Here is a 17,103-nt window from a genome sequence, read left to right on the forward strand (position 1 = left end):
GATTTTTATCTCACAGAGCATCACGTATATCTTCTTTCTTAATTAAAAAGAGAATAAAATGAATTTAGATTTATGTCTCAGTTAAGTTAAGGTAGTCAATACGTGACCAAAATAAAGACTGAGAAGAATTAGCACCTAGGTGACCCAAAATTTGATTTTTATGCAATTTATGAAGATCAATTAAGGATCAATGGCTTAGGTATGCTTAGATATGCTCAATTACGTAAGAGGGCATTGACCCCCTTAACTAGAATTTTCGCATAGTTGGGTACCTGACATGGACTTTAAATTAAGACCCATTTCAAAGAAGGTACCTAAGAGGTGGTTCAGGTGACAGATACGCGCAAATGCACATCTTCTATTCATCTCGTTAGTCAAGAATTTGAAGTTTAGAAATAGTTCACACATGGCATGAGAAAGACAATGCTATTTCCTAATAATTTTCTTTTCTGTATATTTATTTTCATAATTCTTTTTTTTTCTTCTTTAATCTTCTTTTAAATAGGAGCGAGCAGGTGTGACTTTATTTCTTATTTATTGCGAAATTTATGCGATTTTCTTTACATTTTGCAAATTTTGCGAATTTTTCAATGAATTGTTCAAAGAAAACAATCTCGTATATTATTTATCAACAGAGATCAAAAGTTATCATCGACACGTGGGAAAAATAAATCAATCACTAACGGTCAATTTTCAAATTTATACGAATTGTTAATATCACACCAAAGTCGTCGAAAAAACCATCAACAAACCAAAAATTTCCCTACTAGATTTTTCACAAAATCAGAAATTACAAATTTTAAGACATTTGATTATTTTATCAATTAATCGCTATTTACAATCCAAAGAACCTTTGAACCTGAGAATTTACATCGTGTACAAGAAGCTCAATATAAATTAAAACCAAATAATGGCTTATCAGGTGAGTAATAATGATAAAATTTTTGAAAATTATCTTTATTGATGAGATTGATGAGTCATATGTGTAACATAATACATGTTTTTCTAATTATATTACTAGGGATATAATCCATATGGCGGATACGGACAGCCTCCACAAAATCAAGTTAGTCCCGAAATTCAGAATTTCTTCAGTCAAGTCGACAAAGACCGATCTGGAAAAATCAATTCTATTGAACTACAACAAGCCCTAATTAATGGCAAGGGACAACAATTTTCTGATCAAGCATGTAATCTTATGATTTCAATGTTCGATGCTGATCGTTCAGGGACAATTGACGTTTACGAATTTGAGAAGCTATTTAATTACATCAATCAATGGCTCTCATGTTTCAAAGCTTACGATCGCGATTCCAGTGGAGCTATTGAAGAAGCAGAACTTGCACAAGCATTGTCACAGATGGGCTTTAGATTCAGTCCACAATTCGTCCAATTTTTGATTGGAGTCAATGACCCGAATAGAAGAGAAATCGCAGTAGACCAATTTATTGTTTTATGTATTAAAATTCAGAGATTCACTGACGCTTTCCGTCAACGTGACACACAGCAACAAGGCATTATTTCAATTGGATTTGAAGATTTTCTAGGAATTGCGTTGGCTTGCACTAATTAAACGTAGAACTCTTCACATCCCAAACACGAATCAAACTGCATTTTAGCTATGGAAATGGATAAAAATATTTGATGGAAATAGATTCCAACCCTGAAATTTAAGAAAATAGTTTTGTATCTAGTTGTTTTGCTTCCTTAATTGATCTATTGACAGGAATGAAAAATGTAAGTGGCTTGAATGAAGAAAATTTGAATTTATTTTTGCTTAAATGGAACTTGACACTAAATTTATTTTCTTCATTTCTACAATTAACTAAAAGCCTGTTATAAATGAACAAAAAGTTGATGAAAGTATTTTGGATATATTTTTTTTGATGTTTTCTTTATTAATTATTGATCGAATCATGTTTTGTATCGCTTAGCTATTATCTTTTCTAACGTTATTCTTAAGTATTTAAACTTTATAAATATATTACAGTAAAATGTTTATTAAAACTTTGTTAAAAGAAACAGCAACTAAATGAAATGTTTAATAAATTTCTACGTCTTGAATGCTTTAACATTAAAATTACTATTCTTTTTTTAAAAAATAAAAATTCGCAAAATTTTAAAATATAACGGTCATTTAAAATTCAAATTAAACAAAATCCAATGATTTTACTGAATTGAACTGACACGAATTAATGAACTACTGAACGTATTTTGTTCGGTAAATTTAAAATTCAAGAAATACGTTAAAATCGCAAATTTAAGAAGAAAGTATTAAATTACTGAAAAAGAGATTCTCAATACCAACAATACCATAAATTTTGTTGTGAGAAGAAATCATCACACGCGCGCTAAAAAATAAATCATTTTCTAATGTTCAATTTTCAAATTTTTATACGAGTTCTCAAGGTCAAAATAAAATCGTCGAAAAAACATCAACAAACACAAAATTCTTCTTCGCCGATTCTTTGCAAATTCGGATATTCTTGATTTAAGAAATTTAATAAAATTTAGTGTAAAATCGCTATTTACAATCCAAAGAACCTATAAACCTGAGAATTTACATCGTGAACAAGTAGTTTAACATAAAATAAAATAAAATTATGGCTTATCAGGTGAGTAATTGTGATAAAAATTGTTATTCAATTTTCTTAATATAGAATGATGAGTCATAAGTGGAACATAATACATGTATTCAATTTATATTTATAGGGATATAATCCATATGGATACGGACAGCCACAAGAAAATCAAGTAAATCCTGAAGTTCAGAATTTCTTCAGTCAAGTTGACAAGGATCAATCAGGCAGAATCAATTCTAGTGAATTACAACAAGCTTTAATTAATGGCAAGGGACAACAATTTTCGGATCAAGCATGCAGTCTTATGATCTCAATGTTCGATGTTGATCGTTCAGGGACAATTGACGTATACGAATTTGAGAAGCTATTTAATTACATCAATCAATGGCTTTCATGTTTCAAATCTTACGATCGCGATTCCAGTGGAGCAATTGAAGAAGCTGAACTTGGACAGGCATTTTCACAGATGGGCTTTAGATTTAGTCCACAATTTGTTCAATTTTTAATTGGAGTAAACGACCCAAATCGAAGAGAAATCGCCGTTGACCAATTTATTGTTTTGTGCATTAAAATGCATAGATTTACTGAAGCTTTCCGTCAACGTGACACAGAGCTACAAGGTGTCATTTCAATTGGATTTGAAGATTTTCTAAGAATTGCGTTAGCTTGCGCTAATTAAACGTGAAAATAGAGGTGAAACCAGCTTTGTTGCTGACAACGATAGTTTTGCACCGCTGAAAATTAAGAAAATAGTATCGTACCTAGTTGTCTTGCTTACTTAATTGACCTGTTGACAGGAATAAAAAACACAAGTGGCTTAAATAGAAGAAAATCTGAATTTATTTTGCTTTAATGGAATTTGATATTACAAATTTAAAATTAAACATGATTTCTTCATTTCTACAATTAACTAAAAGCCTATAAATTAACAAAAAGTTGATAAAAGTATTTTTTGATATATTTTTTAAATTATTTTTCTGATTTTTTTGACGAATTTTTACTTGAGAATTTCATTTTTTTCTACTTTAATTAATTATTGATCGATTCATGTTCATTATATCGCTTAGCTATTATTTTCTTAAAAGTTATTATTAAGTATTTACACTATATAAATATATTACATTAAAATATTTATTAAAAATTTGATAAAATTAATGGCAATTTAATGAAATAATATGTCTAATAAATTTCTATCGTCTCAGATGCTTTAACAATAAATTTACTACTCTTTTTTTTAAATAAAACTTTCGATTCATTAATTGAAACAGATTTAAAAGGCGATTTTTATTGAATTTTTATTAAAATTTCTAATTTAAACTTTTTTTTTTAAATCCTTAAAAGCTTTCTTAAAGCTCTCTTCCAAAGCTTTATCTTTTAAAATCTTCAACATTTTTTTTTGATACTAAATTCAACTTCTTATAATTGGTTAGTTTTCCTCTATATTTAAATTAAATCACCTAATTATGAGGATATGAAGGGCTTCTAATAATTAAATATTAACCCTCGAAATTAATTTATGAGTATTTGATGAATTTTTAATTCCATATAAATTTTGCAGGGAGTTAAATTTTGAGAATTTAATTGAATTTTTTTTGAAATGTCAAAATTTAGATTTTTAAAGTTTAACTGTCATTTAAAATTCAAATTAACTTTAATTGAACTTTAATTTCTTAAACGGTTTTCAAATTCAAAAAATGTTAGTTGAACTGAAATGACATGAACTCATGTTTTACTGAACGGTTTTCTTCGTTTAATCTTTCGTCAAATTTGAAAATTCAAACTTCAAAAATACGTTTAATCTTTAAATCATTTGAAAATTTTACATTTCTCATGAAAATCCATTAAACTTTCAAAATTCAACATCCCACGATAGAAAAAAGCATTAATAAATCTATTTGACTTTATAACAAAACGTGCTCATCTAGAAATAAGTACTTATGTTCGAAAAATTGGAAGCAATATTATCGCATTAAACTTCTTGTCATTTTAGTTGTCTCTGCATCATCTACAATCTCTATTTCAATTGTTTTAAGTTATTTCTTTAGAAAAAAAAAATCTCTTAAATTTCATTTTGATTTTTTCGATAAATTTTTATGTCATTAATGAAAGTGGGAATAATGATATTTTATTTATATAATTAATAAGTTTAAATGTGAGAGTATTTATTATTCACATTAAAATTGGAAATAAGAAAATGAGGAAAATATTTTAATAAAGTGTGAAAATTAAAATTTAACTTGATTATTTTTTGTACTTTTAATCGCAAAAAACGAGAGCTTAACAATCTGTACAATTCCACGAAGAGAAATTCATGATTTTTGAATGTTTACGTATAAAAAAAATAGGAATTAAATCAGGAAATAAATAAGATGTGCATCAAATTAAATGGGAAATTATATAAAACATGTTGGGGTCTTTTGGTGGTTCCTTTGGGATTTTTGACTAAACTAGCTAGAATGCGCCTTTAAAGCTGTGAGAATTTCAAAGCGCTGGCCAAATGACAGCAAATACAGTTTTAATGCCTCTTTGAATCTTGCTTGGATCGAAGATACACTTCGAGTAAACGGCAGTCGAGATATAGGGACATAGTCAAGGATTTATTGGGTTTACCAAAACATTCAAGCATGTGTTACTCGGGTTTTAAGATCGCTAGAGTTTGTACTATGCTATAGCAGCAATTAATTGCTTCCTACAGCAATAAATTTTTCATTTCTGTAGAAAGTTAATTAAAGAATTCTAGAATTAAATCAAAAATTTCATAGGAACCGCCTAAAAATCCAACAAGATAAATAAAAACATCGAAATAAAAAATCTTCGCATTTTCAATAGTATTTTCATCTCATTATAAGTTTGTGTAAAGCTCTTGTACCATTATTTTGTTTTATCAAGTTTCTTCTTTATCTTTAGTTTACTTGTAAAATGTGATCTAATTAACTCTTCATTATTTTAATTTATTATAATTTTTACTTAATTCCATTGGTATCATCGTTATTCAATGGATATTAACTGATCCCTTAATTCTTATTATCATTATTTTAATTTTTATATTTTTTTAAGCTTTTCAAGTAAGTTAAATTAATTAATTTCTATTGGAATTGTTTTCATTTTCATTTCATTTTTATTAAAATAATTTACTTCTTTAGATTAATGAACCGTCTACATTTTACATCTCTTTGTAGAAAATTGTTCAAAGGAATTTAAGAAAATAAGCATAAAAGGTAATGGACGCAATAATTGAATGCATTAAGATTTTTTTTTTGTTTTTGTTGCAGACCCTTCAGTGCTTCATAAGACCATTACAGATTCATAAATGTAAATTATGATAATTGGTTTAGTCGCTCAGGTGTTTTGAGTTTTGAGGAGGCCTTTCAAAGAGAAGCAGACTTTGAAGATTGCGGTAGCTCAGCAAAATGGAATTTCGGACAGTATATAGTCGAAACTGTCAATGTAAAAGAGAGACTTAATTGATCAAAGAGTTAGGCAACAGTCTTAAATTATAGAATTCTAATGAGTAAGGATGCAAGTTCGATTCTCAATTTGAAGACTGTTCAAAATGCTTCATTTGAATATGAACAATGTCATAAACGGGTTGGTTCTGATCCTTGACTTTAGTGTGATTGACAAGCACTGTTGCATCAACTTTAGGTTTAGTTCACTTCAAGAAAGAAATTCGTCTCTAGAATGGCACAAAATGGCTCTCAGAGAGTCGTAGAAGGACTCTCGATGCATTATGTCGTCATCATGTCGACGCTACTGTCTCCTTACGACTTTAATGTGGCGCTCAGCAATCAATCTCATAATCATTCAACAGGGACATCAAACTCAAGGATTTCAATCTCCTATCCTCATTAATTGGAACCAAATTTCATGCTTTAAACTTAATATACTGTAATGGTCATACTTAACACTTTACTGAGGGAAGAAGCTTACACTTCGTGATAAGTTTTTGCATTTTTTTCCTCTTTTTGTTGTTAAAATTCTAAAAAATTGTTCTGAAAGTTCCTTTAAATCATGGAATGTTTAGCGAAATTCTAAGATTTTTCAGAACCTAGTCAGAACTTCTGATAGACTAGCTTAATGAATTCATATCTACTCTAATTAATAATTAATTGTTAAATTAAGTGTCTTATATTACAAATGTTATATGATCTTTTTTAGGAAAAATATGAGCAGCATGATGTGCCCAATATTTTCACTGCTACAAGTATCTCCGCACAGCTCAAAAAATTTACAATACTTACTTACAAGATATACTCCTATTACCTACATTTTAATTTATTTATTGAATGAATTTTTATTCATCATCATCAATGATGGCTAAATACAAAGTTTGCATGCATAAAATATCTCACATATCGATGCATGTATGAATGTTGTGTACATGTGTGAACGATTTTTGAAAAAAATGAATGCAGAATGTCTGATGTGCACTTATTTAGATATTTATTGAAAAATGAAATTTTTATATCACTTCTGCTTGCTTGCTTGCTTCTTTTTCTTCCTTTATCCATCGTAAAGCCATAAAATTTCTTGCTTTTTTGAAATTCCCAATGTGAGAAAGCACGTTATGTAGAAAAATTCTTTTCCTTCATCCTTCATGTTCTTATTCCATAAAATATACAAAAACAATTTCTCGTGCTTCTTATGCTGGAGATAGAGTTCCATATAGATGAGCTTTTAAAAATTATTATTCCCGAGCAACACATACGGACGAGCCGCTAAAATGAGTTGAGATCACACGATATGATGCCGCCAAGGAACTTTCAGGTCTTACCGATAAGACGGCTTCCAAGCAATGTCCTATCGAACACGTTATGCTGCTCGGGATTGTGCATCATCGTCTTAAAATTACTGATCAAATTGGAATTTTACTGATATAAATTGATAGGATTAGTCATGATTTTAGAGAATGTGATGCCATTCAATTAGGGCTTTTGGAAGAAGAAAGGATTATCGTTTAGATTAAGAGCTGCATAGATATATTTCTATGGCTCAGGACTTTTAATTAAATCTTCTGATATTTGTTGGCTATTTACCTTTGGTATAGATTGGAATTTAGATAGCATCAGATACCTATAGGTAGCCAAATCAGAGTTGACAGGACTTGATTGTGGAATCCTCTCCTCAAATCCGGACTCCAGTGGAGGAACCTTTCTGGATTTTTGGAGTTCGAACTCCAAACATCCTGTCAACTTTAATTCAAACTCTTTCAAGCTCCATCCAAGAATCTCTATCTCAGCAATCGGAGATTCAACAAACTCAAAAACATTGGTTGTGCATCAAAGATAGTGGATATAAGACTTTGTGAGTTGACAAACTGAGTGCTCAAACAAACAAAAAAAGTACAAAATAAATAAAAAGAATTGTGCAATGTTTGCTAAATGTTCATCTACAAGAATCTACACATGTGATTTTCCTTTATTGAACTTTTAATTTCCTTTTTTTCAACGATATGTGAACAAAAAAATAAAAACTTAAAGTAAAATAATAAAGAATAAAGATAAAGAAATAAGCATAAAATACAAATAATTTACATAACATAAAAGAAACTTAGTCAAAAGAGAGACTTTCAGAGTTGTTGATGGAAGTTTGAACTTTTGATAAATTTGAAATTTTAATAAAAATTGTGAATTTTCTTGATTTTTTTTTGAATTTTAACAATTTTGTTAGATTTTCAAAATTACATAAATGACTAGTTTCTATTAAAATCAATTCCTAAAATTCATAAAACTAAAAACCTTTTTAAAGCTTAATTTAAAATCTTAAATCAGAAAACAAAATTTGAAAGAATTTTAAACAAAAATTTCAAGTTGAAAAGTTTCAAACCAAAAATTTAAAAAATTGAAGAGAATTTGAATATTTTCCACAAAATCTTTAACAAAATCTTTTTAATTAAAATCATTAAATTCTAATCATTGAATACTTTTTTCACAATTTTAAACAATTTTAAACAATTGTAAATCAAAATTAAACACCAAAACAACTCTAGTCTCAATTTAATAGAATAAAACTTAAGAAAAATGTGAATATGAATAAAAAATAAGGCAAATTTTCCTACAAAGTTTTCATCTACATTTCTTAACAACTACAGAGATTCCTATAAATTTCGAAAGAAAAATATTTTTATTGAATGAAATAAAAAAAGAGGATTTTTATAAAAGAAAGTTAATATAACGTGCGAGAAAAAGCTCAACAGTAATAACAGTAATAATAATATTAATGCAGATAAACTTTTTGTGCTTCTTTTTTCTCTCTAAAAAATAACAAAAGAGAAAATTTTAAAGGAGGGAAATTTTTTGTTTTTCTTTAGCAGCGATTGAAAATTGATTTAAGTCTTTTGTTCAACATTTTGTTCTTTATTTTATGTGATAAAGTATTTTGGGTGTCCTTTAAAGTTTAAAATTTTAGATTTTTTAAGTTTTCTCTTGAATTTCTATTTGATTTCAGGTTCAAATTGTGACTAAGAGTTTAAGTTGAAACAGAAAACAATCCTTTTGGTCGGTAATCTTCTTGTTTTAGGATAGAAGCAATAAGTAAGTGTTGGATTCTGTGTAATGAGTTCTGGATAGAAAAAGCTTAGTTAACTTTTAACAGCTTTTCTTTGTAGTTAAAATCTCTTCCAAACTCTTCAAACTTGGCTTCAAGAATCTTAAAAGTTTATGATACAAAATTTATCTCCGAGCAGTAATGATCCAACATAAGCTACCACACAGAATTAAGAACATAATCAAATTATTCTCAGACTATCACCCACAAAAACCACAAGAAATCATCAGCTATAACTTTTCTGGACAAGCTTATACAATAAATCAGATTTTAAAGATAGTCACTAAGCTTTATAATGTGTCCTTTCCATTTCATCTAAGATCTTTCTTACTCAATGATTTAAAAGGATTTGTTCTCTATTATAGTTGAATATAAAATCATTCAACTTTGAAAGAAAGTTCAGTGACCGAACTTAATGTCAATTTTTTTGACGGAGATGAGGAGCAAGTTTGATTATAGATTTCGAAAGAAAAAGTCATCTTTAAAGGACAATGAACAATCTGAAAGAGACAAATTAATTTTCAATCGCTGTCGAACTTATCAAAGATAATAATTTCGTTAGAATTAATTCTTCTTAATATACTAAAAGTGTCATTTTTGTGTTTTTTTGTTCTTCATTCATCGTCATCATCTTTTCAATTTATTAAAATTTGTTTTTGATTCTAAACTTTACTTTCTAATGAGATTATGTTGGGACTTTTCAATCAGTTTATGTCGATTAATTCGCTTTCTAAATATTTTTTAAAATTATTATTTCTTTTGTGTGTTTATTTACTTGAAATGTCCGCAAAGTTCAGTTTTGTTGTGCTTAGTATTGTTTCTGTTGCTATGCGATTTTAACTTTGAAGGGTTTTGGGAATTTTTTTGAAAGATTTATTAGAAAATTCTTGTTTTGTTCTTGGAAGTTCAAAAAGGTTTGAACAATATGGAGGTCAAAAACGTAGCTAAGAAGGTTCGATTCCCTCCAAAGATTAAAATAAGTACGGACAAATTTAAATTATTTTTGAAAATTCAAAGTCTACTACAATAATTTCTAATTATTGGCTCAAAAATTGGCTAATTGTTATTTATATTGCTTAAATCTTCATCATCAACCACTTTTTCATTTCTGTTGATGTCATTCAAACTTGGAACAACGTACTTCACACACAGAATAAATCTTAAGCTTCTTCTCAATTTCTATAAATCATAATCTTTGACATATGATTTCGAATACAATAAATTCAATTATATTTGCTCACTGAGAATGATTTAACACAGTAGGCAATGAAATTCTAATCTTCAAATGAAAATTGAAGAGATTTGGAGAATATCTTGAAATTAGGAATTGATAGCCAATGAGACTGAACATGTGACAGTAAACATTATGAATATTCATCATTGGTAAGTCATTGACCCAACTTTAAAGCTTACTAATTTGAACGTGCAAAATTTTAATTTATCAAAATTTAAAAATCAGTTTTGAAGCTACTTGTTCCTTAAAATCCTTCAAAGTATCCCCAAAAACCTTCATAACCATTTCGCATAGCTTCATAAACTCTAAGTCCAGGATATAAGACTGAATTTTATTTAAATTTTATTGCTACCTAAATGAATTTTTTTGTTCTCCTTGCCAATCCTCTTTTTAAAATTATTATAGACTTTATGTTCCTTTTCACTATTTTATTAATTATTCTAAGTATCATTTAAAAAAAATTAAACTTGGTTCTCACAATCTAATGACTTTTTGCTATGCTTCCTTTACAATTTTTAAAAAAATAAAATAAAATAAATTAAATTATTTTCTTTTTATGCGGCTGTAATCTTTCATTGTACGGCATTAAGTCTGCGATGTAGCATCGTTTGTGGTTTCAAGAATTTATATTTTTTTTTTATGTGGAAATTAAAAAACTAAAAATAAAAATTTCACTAAATCTCAAATGTCCTCGGACAGAAGTCGTTGTGGCTGCATATCGGGCTTCAGTAAATCCATTCGGTTTGAATTGCTGCCACTTCCATTTGTGCGATTCGTTTGTCCCATGCGAACAATGTCATTTGAAGAACTTACCTAAATGAATGCGAAATGGAACATAAAGAAGAGGAGAAAAAAATGTTTACTGAGGATATTAGGAGCAATAAATAAATTAACTGTGGGATTTTTTTGTTTATTGAGGGAGAAATTTATTCAACATAACCTAAAAAATTCAGTAAAAATGGAACTAAAAATGCTCACTTCCGATTTTTCCAGAATTTCGTACAATTTTTTGAAAAACTTCACCCCCTTAAAAATTAATTCGTGTCCTTACAGGACTAATTGGTGTAATAACAATTTCCGTTCGTGCTGCTTTAGCTCGTAATAGAGCCGTATCCTCATTGGAGTCATCATTATCGTCGATATCTGGCTCACAATACATATCCCATGGTGGTGAATCGGGATCAATTTCGGTTCCTATGTCAAGGTCTTCTTCCTCACCCTCTTCATCCTCTTCATCCTCTTCATCTAATAGAACCACTATACAAGAATAATTATAGAAATATGTTAGATAAATTTTGAAATAAGGTCGAAAAAATTATCCGTTTAATTACAGAAATATGCGAAACTATATCAAACACAAAACAATATATTATGCATGAATTATGCTATGCAATTTAACAATTATCAATTTTATGGAATAAGAGGATTAGAGTTTTAATTTTAATGTAAACATGTCCCGAACAGTACAAAATTTATCAAGTTTAAATGGTATGTAAAAGCTTAAAATTAAAATTGTATGAAGGTAGCAGAGGAGTAGCAAGCATTGGTGTTCAAATTAAAGATCTTCACCCTTTTTATTGGATTTCTGTGACTTTATATGAGATTTTGTGTTACTGTATTTTAGACGCCACTTGAACTAAGTGCTTGAATTGGATCTTACATGTATGATGCACCATGAATTCTAACATTTTGAGTTAACTGGAAGTTACATAATTGGGGATATATCACGGACGTATGCAGGGTATGCTTGGTATAGGGAGAGAGAGTTGGTCGACAAACCCTCACTTTTTGGGGAAAATTTATTCAATTTGCTAGAATTTTTCGTGAAATCACCAAAAATGGTAGATATGGCGTATAAAACAGTGACAATTAAGAAATACGATGCTAATATGCTTTTCGACAGTTTGAATAATAGAACACAACATACCATTATATCAAAAAGTACTTTCAAAAGAATCTACGTCAATTTCTGTGCTGCTCGGGACGATAATATTTTTGTTAGATATTTTCGATCTATTTTAGAACGTTAAATTATTAGATTGTTAAAATATGATGTCTAAGATATATATACACATCACATATATACATTAAAATTGTAGCGTATAGGTATACCTAACATTCATTTTTCATATCAATTTGAAACATTAAGTGACGATTAGATTTTCACACTACGATGAATTAAACTTTAATTAATTTATTAGGTTTTATTTTATGGCAAGTATTTTAATTAGATTTTTGTTAGGGATTATTTAAATTTATGCCTGTTATTAAGTTTAAAATTAAATCAGATTTGGAAACTTAAAGCTACCAAACCTGAAAATTAGTTTTTTCAATGATTAATATTTAAATTAAATTTGTGCAATTATGATAGATTTTTAGAGAATATAAATCCAATTTCATTCCGAATATGCAATAACATAGCATGTTGCATGACAATTATAAGATAAAGTAATTGTTTATTTTCATTAGGATGGCCAAAACCTGCCTGAGTTGAGAAACTAGGTAAACTAGTCGTTAAGTTGCCTTTAACTAGTTATGGATAAATATTATCGTCCACTTACCCCGAATAACACATATCGTTTAATTGATCTTCAATCCAGCACTAGGCGTGATTTTGGTATGGTGTCGAATTTGAACCGAGTCTGACCAATTCATCGTCACGATAGCTTTTGATCGATTAACAGATTTGTGCTATTCGGGGCAAGTAACCAACAATGTTGCTATTTTGTTGTTCAAACTTCCTCTTTTTATAAATTCTTTTGATTTCAAGAATTTTTGCATTTCTCCCAAGATGTCTTAATGAACTTTCAAGTGCCTTAATAACAATCCATGAAAATGCAACAAAAATGACTTTATAAGGCAACAATTATTTGTAAGGCTTATTTGAATACATTGTAACTTGAATATATTGTTTTAAGTCATTCTATCGAAAAGAGGAAGTAAATACATACAAGTAACAGAGAAAAACTGAGGAAAACCTCAAGTATTTAGACGGTAGCACTTAAATTGTAACAAGAATGCTTCTATAAACAAAAGCCATTGTTCAATAAAATGCATGAAACTTTTCAGAACCTGTAAAGCTGATCAACAATAACAAAAAAAAACTTTCAAACTCCAATTAACAAAATCACAAAGAATTTTTCGAGTAGATTAAGGAATGAATTTAAAGAACAAAGAATGTGAGAACAAAGAAGAGACTCAATTTTTTCAGCATTCACGTCAATTCTCATAATCACGATAATCAACGCTGTCAAAGCTTTCAAGAAAGTATAAAGGCACGAGAACAGAATCAATTCTTCACTTTAAGGATGGAATTTAAACAGACTTTAATTTTTACGAGTTTTATGCTGTTTATTTAGAGCTTCTAATAAAAAAAAATTGCTGTTTATGTAAACGTTAATTAAAGGTTCGCAATTTTCATGCTGTAATTAAATGAATTACTACTTTTTCCGTGTAAGCATCCTCAATTTGAGATATTACGATGAACATTAAATGTTGACGTAAATGTGTAGGAATATGTTGTAGGGGAATGACTGCTCTAAGCGCGAGGGCGGTCAAAGAATACTTGGAAACAGGCTGTTGATGGAAGCAGTGTAGTACTTGGTGCTGGTAACTGTCAAAGAGCAGCCAGCTATAAAAGCAGCTTCAGTTGCTAACTAAGAGAGGCCATGGATCTCAATTGATTTGCAGTATTGATACTGAGAATATTAAAATGAATAGGGTACAACAGATCCAGGAACAATGACATTTATGAAGTCTAGACGACTCAAATAGATTTTCCCGAACAAAATCCGAGTCGACTTCAAGCTCTGGACTAAATCCTACTCCTTCAACCAATCGTCACAGCCCCCTGCATAGGAAGTTATTTCTCCGGAAAAAGCATCACTTTCATCGTCTATCTAATCCTATTCTTATAGATATAAATCACCCCTTTCCTACACATTTAATTCAATTCTGGTTTATTTGAGCTGTCGTTATGACAATTTACGTTGTTTACATTAAAATTCTTTGAACATTTATTTTTCTGTCGACTTTGAAGCATATCAAAAACATCCAGCACATTTCTAAGTCTCTCTTTGTGTTGTAATAGAATCAAAGATAAAGTATTATGTCTGAAAAAAAAATTTTTTTTTGGGAGCATGTTTGAATTACTTTGTTGCTGATTGTATAGGCTTTCTTATAATCTTGTAGATGCGTGACTTGACTTCATTTTTACTTCCTACATTGTCACACAATACTTTTTCCTAATAATTCTTTTGAAGTGCTAAGTATAAAAATGTATGTATATATGCTGGAGTCATAAATTGAAATGTGAAGTATCTCAAAATGAAAATAATTCCACAAATTAGGATGTCTTACAATGGATGCTTTTTAATTATATCAAGCAATTCGTACTTCTTTTTGGCATCATATGAAGTGTTTTCGAAAGCCTTTGTTCTTTACAACTATATGCATGTGATTTAATTTGATATCAGCACAATAACATCATCAGTAGAGACACTTCTTAAAGTGAATAAGATGGGTGTGAAGAGGATGTGAAATGAAAGTGAAACAGTAGAATAGGATGACAATTGTCAAATGAATGTGAAAGGAGGGAGCACATTGAGTGACTTTTTTTGTTTGTTTATATTGCATGATGATATCTTGATATTTTTTTTATTAAGCTGTGCGGAAAGTGAAATAAGAAGATGAAGAATATAAAAAAAGCGTTTGAAAATGTTGTTCATGTACAATGGAATTGTTTGAGTTAATTCTTATGGTTTCTTATTGTTTTGACCTTGAATGAGTTTGAAATGTTGAGCTTTGAGTTGTCTTCTGGGAATTACACTTGATGTTCTAATTGGATATTAGAGAATATTTAACTCAGGGTTGGACTACCTGTGTGTTGCGGCACAAAAATTATAGAAAATGCCATGAAGCTTATGTCTGGTGTGATTTCGGTCTAGGTTTACGACTAAAGTGTGCCACGAAAAATAAAAGGTTGTGCATCACTGGTTTAACTGATGAACCCCCTCCCCACTAAGAACAAATTGAGCTGAATTGTGAAAATTTCGAGTTGAAGCATAAGAATTACTATCGATATGGCTACCGACTCTAACCCACACCCCTTTCTTCGCTTTCAACTCTATAGACTATTAATACCCACATAAAATCTCAAAATCATTACAATAAATTACAAAAAAACCTATAAAAATTTGTTGAATTAAAGATCTTTTCATGAGTGCACGTGTCATCAAATTAAGTTTGGTGATTAAATGTTCAAAAAATATTACATGTTGAATAGTATTGTTTAATGACTTCATTAAGAACAGCCAGTACAGTAATAATTACATAAAATAGTGCATGAAATGGGAAAAATTAATTAAAAATCAACAAAAAGACATACAAAACCATCAATAAAATAGACACTAAAAACAGAGATATTATTGAGTAAAGCACAATCAACAAATAATTTGACGAAAGTCAATTAAAGTCAATTTAAAAGACATCAACAGTAAAAATAGCAGTTAGTACATTTGATATGAATATATAGTTCATTGCTGGTATGAATACAGCAATAACAATAACAGTTATGATAAACAATAAATTTATTCCTTGCATGCACAGCACACGCAAATGTAGGAACGAAATAGAAACAAATTGTTGTGTTAAGCTTATTAGTTTGCCAGAAAATAGTATTTAGGACATTTTGTTTGTGCTGTCGACAGAAAATTTAACAAACAGGATTTTAATGCCAATAGATGTTATTGTTGGAAAGGATGGACATCATTAGAAATCCTGAGTAGAACAGGGACTAGTTGTAAACATGCATCATTGTGCACCTAGCATAGTCAATTTTCCGCTCTTATGTCTAAAATTGATAATTTGACACAAAATTCCATTTAATTCCGTTACCTCAATATTGTAAGCATGTGTCCACACTTCTAACATATAAACACCATTCAGTAAAGACCAAGAAGACAGAAAATGTAAGCTAAACAAGCAGTAAAACATTCGTAATACGTTTGCATAATGTTGTCGATAGAATAAAATATGAGGATATACATTTGACGAATATGAAGTGTAAAGAACGGTTGATGATAAAAGGTTCACATACCTCCGTAATTCCGTAATACGAGTGGATATCAGAAGAATATTTATTATGCGAGTTGATATGTAAATCCTCGCATTTCATGAATGTATGCGATACTTTAAAGCGATATCAAGTATAATTAAATAAGTTCTTGAATTTGGTATTTGACCTTCCCATTTTTATATATGGATATGGCATTCAACCTAATTTATGGATATATTTAAAATTCTACCGGAAGGGTGTTGATGAGGATGCAAATCATGTATGGAAAATATTTTTTTTCACATAGTCTAATGATTTTTTGATGGATTATGAAAGTATGTGAGGTGGAAGTAAGCATTACATTTTCATGAAACTTTCCTGACATTTTTCCGGATAAAAACAACATTTTTTAAAGGCATGATACATGAAAAAAAAAGTTGAAATTTATGATTCATCCTTTAATTATTTATGAACGTCAGGTATTTCAAGAAACTTAAGCATTTTTATGAGGATGTGAAAATATATCCACTAAAGCATGTCGGAGGTAAATGTATTTACACTTTATATTTCATTGCTCAAGCGAGAAGTGAAAACAAGTCGAGAATAAATTCAGTTAGTTTATTCTAATTTGATGAAGAGTAGAAAGGATTTTGAACCTTTTCTGCCTCCACATATCAAGCAACATT

At 29.3% G+C, this 17,103-nt stretch overlaps 2 protein-coding genes across 24 annotated transcripts in view; one reads left to right on the plus strand and one right to left on the minus strand.

The window, feature by feature from the left end:
* Positions 1–736: 736 nt before the first annotated feature.
* Positions 737–3,414, plus strand: Pef (penta-EF-hand domain containing protein peflin). Of its 3 annotated transcripts, XM_070645612.1 has the most exons (3): positions 737–922; positions 1,022–1,052; positions 2,741–3,414. In XM_070645612.1, exons 1-3 carry the CDS (start codon positions 911–913, stop codon positions 3,259–3,261), a joined length of 564 nt encoding a protein of 187 aa, XP_070501713.1. In that variant the 5' UTR covers positions 737–910; the 3' UTR covers positions 3,262–3,414. The 3 variants fall into 3 exon arrangements, with proteins under 3 accessions (XP_070501713.1, XP_070501712.1, XP_070501715.1); XM_070645611.1 differs by lacking the exon at positions 2,741–3,414 and having other exon boundaries at positions 742–922; positions 1,022–1,934; XM_070645614.1 differs by lacking the exons at positions 737–922; positions 1,022–1,052 and adding an exon at positions 2,410–2,615 and having other exon boundaries at positions 2,713–3,414.
* Positions 3,415–8,635: 5,221 nt separating this feature from the next.
* The window catches only part of KCNQ (KCNQ potassium channel), a 148,880-nt gene continuing 140,412 nt past the window's right edge, over positions 8,636–17,103 (minus strand). For 5 of the 21 annotated variants that reach the window (XM_070645671.1, XM_070645673.1, XM_070645677.1 and 2 more), the window contains 2 exons: positions 11,414–11,619; positions 8,652–11,175 (listed from right to left, as the gene is read on the minus strand). In XM_070645671.1, coding sequence (XP_070501772.1) covers positions 11,044–11,175; positions 11,414–11,619 — 338 coding nt within the window. In that variant the 3' untranslated portion in view covers positions 8,652–11,043. Of the gene's footprint in view, positions 11,225–11,340; positions 11,620–17,103 lie in introns of all 21 variants that reach the window. The other 16 variants (XM_070645683.1, XM_070645684.1, XM_070645686.1 and 13 more) reach the window with 8 other exon arrangements.

The sequence above is a fragment of the Chironomus tepperi genome, unplaced genomic scaffold, assembly GCF_022539635.2.
Source record: "Chironomus tepperi strain 1889 unplaced genomic scaffold, CSIRO-AGI_Ctep_v1 contig_354, whole genome shotgun sequence".
NCBI lineage: Eukaryota > Metazoa > Arthropoda > Insecta > Diptera > Chironomidae > Chironomus > Chironomus tepperi.